The 5,846-nt window shown below is 31.1% G+C and overlaps 1 protein-coding gene and 1 long non-coding RNA gene across 2 annotated transcripts; both read left to right on the forward strand.

The window, feature by feature from the left end:
* The first annotated feature begins 201 nt into the window (after positions 1–201).
* LOC105770904 (uncharacterized) lies at positions 202–2,005 on the forward strand. Its single transcript, XR_001126340.2, has 2 exons — positions 202–492; positions 933–2,005. It is a non-coding gene; the product is annotated as an uncharacterized LOC105770904 (long non-coding RNA).
* A 740-nt stretch (positions 2,006–2,745) lies between these two features.
* Positions 2,746–4,095, forward strand: LOC105770897 (uncharacterized). The gene is made up of 2 exons (XM_012592261.2): positions 2,746–3,436; positions 3,717–4,095. Exons 1-2 carry the CDS (start codon positions 3,223–3,225, stop codon positions 3,854–3,856), a joined length of 354 nt encoding a protein of 117 aa, XP_012447715.1. The 5' UTR covers positions 2,746–3,222; the 3' UTR covers positions 3,857–4,095.
* Positions 4,096–5,846: the final 1,751 nt, after the last annotated feature.

Below are 5,846 nucleotides of genomic sequence, written 5' to 3' on the forward strand. Positions count from 1 at the left end.
AAGTGATTAAATTGAAACATTTAATAGCTAGGTCCCAAATAGAAAAATAAATAATAATTCAGTGACTTATAGTATAGTTTACCAATTTTAACTACCATAGTTATGAGAAAGAGAGCAAGCAATACCCAATAGACCAAGTATCAACTTTTTGAATTAAATATCATTTTTCTAATCAGTCTTATTATTAAATGACCTAATTATTATTGTAACAACCTACTTTTTCACTTAGCGTTTAGTCATTTTTTTTCAACCCTAGCTGCTCCTCTCCTATTTCTCATCTTTCTCTTAAAGTTTCTTCCTTTCTCTCGAATTTCACCATTATTGTGCTGCCCCATTTTGCAAAGCCTTTACCTTTATTTTTCCAGCCACTTTGCTGGTTATTTTTACCCGTTAAACCAACCCTTTTTACTTCCCTAAATCCATCCCTAAGTCACTCATATCAGCCCCAAATTGTTCACTATCGCCCCCACTCCCTTGTTCAAATTGGTGTCGGTAAGTCTTATTTTTCTTTCTCTGTTGTTGTGCTTTCTGTGCTGATTTTTTGGTTTCTTTATTTACAACCAATAAATCATCATTCCAGCCCTTAAAATTTTTCTTTTTGGCTGTCCAAAGATCCCTCCTTGTGCCGCCCCAGATCTGTCATTTCTGTCATCTCAAGTGGTGTTGCCACCTTAGAACACCATTGTTTTGGGACTGGTGTTTCTCTTTAGTTTTCGCCCCTACTATTGTAAATTTTTGGATTTTTTCCTCTGTTTGGATCTGATTTAGACGTTCCTAATTGAGTAATTAACCAAGACATTCATCAGACAACTCTAATCTGGGTAATGGGTAATGCAAAGTGTAGATTTGTACGATATCCTACATTGTTTCGCTTTGATAATAATTGGTTGATTGCTTTTAGTTACTGATTTTTGGATATTAATTATGTTTAGGTGCTGATTTAAACGTCCTAGATCAACAGTGATTACGGATCTCGTTCACACTCGCGTTTCATATCAATACAGTGTAAGTCTATTTGATAATTCAAATAGGATTATGTGGTGTACAACGATGCTTCACATGTTGGGCTTCGGTCTGTTTTGATGCAGGATTGTAAGTTGGTAGTTATGCCTTGAGACAGTTTAGGCCACATGAGTGTAATTATCCGACTCATGATTTGGAGTTGACAGCTACCGTTTTCGCTCTTAAAATTTAGAGAGATTATTTATATGGTGAGAAGTGTATTCTTTACACGAATCACCGAAGTCTCAAATATCTCATCACCCTTGTCGAAACCACTTTTTTGAAAACAAAAGTTAGTTGTTCACTTTAAAAACGAAAATTGGAGTCGCCACCGATCCTTTTTGAGGTGTGATCGGCTCACTTTTTAACGATTTTGGTCTGCAAAATTTGAGAAAATAGGTTCAGGATTCGGTTACGCACGAGGAAGGGATAAATTGATTGATTGTTTAATGTCTTGGTGTCGAAAATTTGAAAAGATTTTAAAATACGATCCTTTTAACTTGAATAAATTGAATTAAATGATAAGACACTCTTATTTCAAAGAAATAAAGTGTCAGTGTCACACCCAGTGAGTTAGTGCGCAACATTTTTAATCTTCAAAATTAAATTTATCTTTTGACTTTTAAAACTCATGCATTTTGAGAAGGATATTTGGTTATTTGGGTCAAATGAAAAATCAAAACCCAGTAAATTAGGGTTTAATTTCCCAAAATTCCTAAATATCGAATATTACCTTTATTTTTAAAAATCCTTAATTCGAGGTAGCAAAATGTCATATCCAGTGAGTTAGGATCCAACAATTTGAGCTCTCGAGAATAAGCTTTATTTGAAATTTGTACGATTTTATTGAAAAAAGATACTCAGCCACCTAAATTCAACGAAGAAAATTGAATCCCAGTAAGTTAGGGCACAATTTTCTCGAGAATCTTTGGATACCAGGTATTTTGGAAACTTATAAATAAAATTATTTTGATATTTTAATAAAATGTAATCTTTTAAACAATGTAATGTGATTGAATATATATGTACAATGCAAAAGGATAATTCGAAAATAAAATGTACACCAATGAATAACAAACAATTAACAAACAAATACAAACAAGCATAACAACAATAATTTTAATCATATATTATGTAGATGCCAATATCAACATACACAAATTAAATGAATTATCAATCTACTTTAAAAGACACACTAAATATATAAAAAAAATAACAAGGAAAAAATAAATAATATACATATAATAATGCATATAAAGGCTGAAATAAATAAAATATAATAAAATAGGGTTTTAAAATATAAATTATATGTACATACCAAAATAAAAAAATCTTTTACAAATATATAAACACATTTAAAATGAATTCAAAGTTAATATAATGATGTAAAAACAATACCATACGTATAAAAATAAAATAATTTATTATATGTTAATGAGAAAATATAAAATAATATTATATGAGAGTTTTATTTTATAAAGAACAATTAAAAAAAACATAGCAAAATGTAAAGAAGAATTTTAATAATAAAATGAGAACATTAAGATATGTAAAAATAATAATTAAAACAATAAAATAAATATGAGATAACTTTAAATAATAATACATAGTAACTTTAAAATAATAATACACAAGAATTTTAAAACAACAATACACAATAGATTTAAAAGAACATACATAATGAATTTAAAATAATAAAACACGTACATAATGAATTTAAAATAATAAAACACAAATTCTATAACAATGCCTGATAAATTTATAATAATAATATACTATAAATTAAGATTAATAATATTTCTTAAATAACGTTATGTTTTAACATCAAACTATTATTAGAATTAAAATTAAATATATCAAGAATAATGGAATAGAAAATAATTAAATAAAATAGAAAACAAACAAACTCAAACAAATTAAAGGATTAAATTAAAATCAAAACAGAACCGGAAGGAGAAAAACGAAAATAAATCGAAATGGAGGGCAAATATACAAAGTGCGTGTAACATAGGGGGCCAATTCAGAAATATTCCCAACCCTCTAAAACGCAGCGTTGCATTGGATTAGAATGAAATCCGATCAAACTACAAGGCCCAATTTCAAATTAAAGAAAAAAACAGAATTGAAATAATAAAGGAAATCAGAGGGGCTAATGGTGCCAATGCCCCATTAGACCCAAAACACGCGGGTCTCAGCCGCCTTTGGGTCGGGTCATCAGGTATGGCTCAATACTGTGTCGTTTTGGAGCCATTGAAAACTGGCTTAAAACGACGTCGTTGCCGAGGTTATATAGGGGTCACTTTAAACCCTAAGTCAGAATCCCCTTTGCCATTTCGAAATTGCGCCGCAGCCCTCTTTCTCTCTTCTGTCGTTCAGACCCCTATCCATTCCGATTACAACGAAAGGAAGAGTTATTCTGACAGCGCTCACGATGGTAAGTCCTTCTTTACTTTTTTTTCTTTTCGTTTTATGCGTAAAAAAAACAATGAATCAAAGAAATAAAAGAAAGGAAAAAAATTGATAGCCGAAGAATCACCTTGAAAATAAAACAAAACTCTTCGATATTTTCTTTCTATTCTCTTTTTTTTCATCCCCCTCTTACAGATTTGAAACGACCTTTTTATAGTCGAAAATAAAATAAAATAAAAATTACAAAAATATATTTCGCTCTTTTTTCTGTTATTTGCTGTTGTTTTTGTTTGTGTTCACTGCAGGTACGGGAGTACGGAGGAGGAGCACACGCGCGCGGAGGCGTAGCACACGCGGGGAGGCCCTGGGCTTGACTACGGTGCTACTGGATACTGTTGCTGCTAGGGTTTTTGCTTTTATTTTTTGGAGTTGGGCCACATCGTAATTGGGCTAGGGTTAGGTGATTTGGACCGAGTTAGGTTTTAATTTTATTGGGCTACAATTTTGGGTTAATGTAATTGGGTCAGGGTCTTGGGGATTGTTTAATTTTTTTGTTTTTATATTGGTTTTATTTATTTACACGGGCCCGGGAAAATTGGGCTATTACAACCCTAAAAGAGCTCAACTTGAGGCAGCACAAGTGGATTGAACTTGTAATAGCACAAGTGGGACCACAAATTTGAGGCCGAAAGAAAATTTATTTTAATATTATTTTATAGCCTATAGTATGATAGAAATATTGCATGAAAAGTTCGATAAGAAATATTACATGTTTAATTTGATGAAAAGGACCAAATTGCATAAAATGCAAAAGTTGAATTCTAATAGCTAAAGGTACCAAATAGCTATGGAATTCAAATTTGGAGGTCCTTATATGAAAAGTAGACCATTTAGAGGAGTTAGTAGATAAGGATGATTATTCATCATTGGAATTTAGTAAATTAGTAAGGTTAATTTTGGAAGGTTAATAAAATAAAGATGATAAATGAATTAAATAGTCTATTTTCATCATCTTTTCATCAAAAATACATGGAAACCCTAGTTATGAAGCTTGAAGATAGACAAACTTATTTTTCTTAATTAGGTGAGTAATGATTTTTATGTTTCGATATCGTAATAGCTTAATCCAACTATCTCGGGATTAATTTGTAAAACTATTGAAGTATTAGGGTTTTCCTTGGATGAATATAGTTGAATTAAGAAGCTTTATGGTATAAAATGAAAGGTTGTTGATAGATAAACAACTTTTGTAAAGTGAATTTTAATGAAATTATGATTTAGGACCTGAATTGAAAAGATGGAAAATTAATGGAAAAATTATAAATTTTATGAAATACATGGGATGCTATTGTTGTACATGAAAATCGGCTAGGCTTGGAATAAGGATTAAATTGTATGAATTTCATTTTTCAAGTCTAGGGACAATCATAATTAATTAAAAGTATAGGGGTAAAATAGTAATTTTTCAAAATATGTGTATTGGACTGAATTGAATGTGAATTGTATTAAATGGAGCTAATTTCATTCATATAGATTCAGATAAACCTGGTACGGAATTGGATAGAGGAAAAGAAAAAGTATCAGATTAGTAGCTTACAAATCTACAACACTTGTTGAGGTAAGTTCATGTAACTAAATTGTATGTTTTTATGTTTAAATTGAATGTCATGTTTGTGAAATGTATAATTGCCATGTATAAGTATTGATCACATATCGAAAGATATCTGACAAGTACTAAGTCTCTTTTGAACTTAAGAAATTCGATGAATACAAATGAAATTGTCATTAAGGGTTCCCGAAATGGTTGTGGTCCTGCATGTGTTGCTGACACACCACAAGTCGTAAGAGCATCTCGTTATTTAGCTCTTATGAGCATCTCGATATATGGTTTTCTTGAGCTTTCTGTTATTTGGCTCTTATGAGCTTCCCGATAATTAGCTCTTATGAGCTGCCTGATTAATGGCTCTCTAGAGCTTCCCGATATTGGCTCACATAAGCTTCCTGATTACGGCTCTTATGAGCTTCCCCTTACATGGCTCACATGAGCTTCTCGTTATATGACACAAAATAGCTTCCTGATTACATGCTCGCACGGGCATACTTGTATATGAATTGACGGATTACAGATTTGTACACTTCGTGTGTATTACCCGTGTATCCAACGATATTTAAATGGTTCAACGGGAAAAGTTTTGATATGAGACAATCTAAATTCGAGATGGATTATTACGAAAATATATTTGAAATACATGGATATGATTTGTACATGTTATATGAACACATGATGTGGAAAGTATATGTATATGGAAATTTGATTATTGTTGAGCTCATACATGTTTCTTGATATTCATATGAAATACATGACTAACATAGTTGATGAAGATATGTGTTAGGGCTTTTGGCCAATTTGATTTGAATATTCTTAGAATGCTTAC

This window comes from Gossypium raimondii, chromosome 7 (assembly GCF_025698545.1).
Source record: "Gossypium raimondii isolate GPD5lz chromosome 7, ASM2569854v1, whole genome shotgun sequence".
Taxonomy (NCBI): domain Eukaryota; kingdom Viridiplantae; phylum Streptophyta; class Magnoliopsida; order Malvales; family Malvaceae; genus Gossypium; species Gossypium raimondii.

Excerpts from the sequence above, each read along its gene's own strand:
- LOC105770897 (XM_012592261.2), top strand. The coding sequence starts at position 3,223 with ATGGCTCAATACTGTGTCGTTTTGGAGCCATTGAAAACTGGCTTAAAA. Across the intron at positions 3,437-3,716 it reads TTCTGACAGCGCTCACGATG|GTACGGGAGTACGGAGGAGG; the intron begins GTAAGTCCTTCT and ends TGTTCACTGCAG.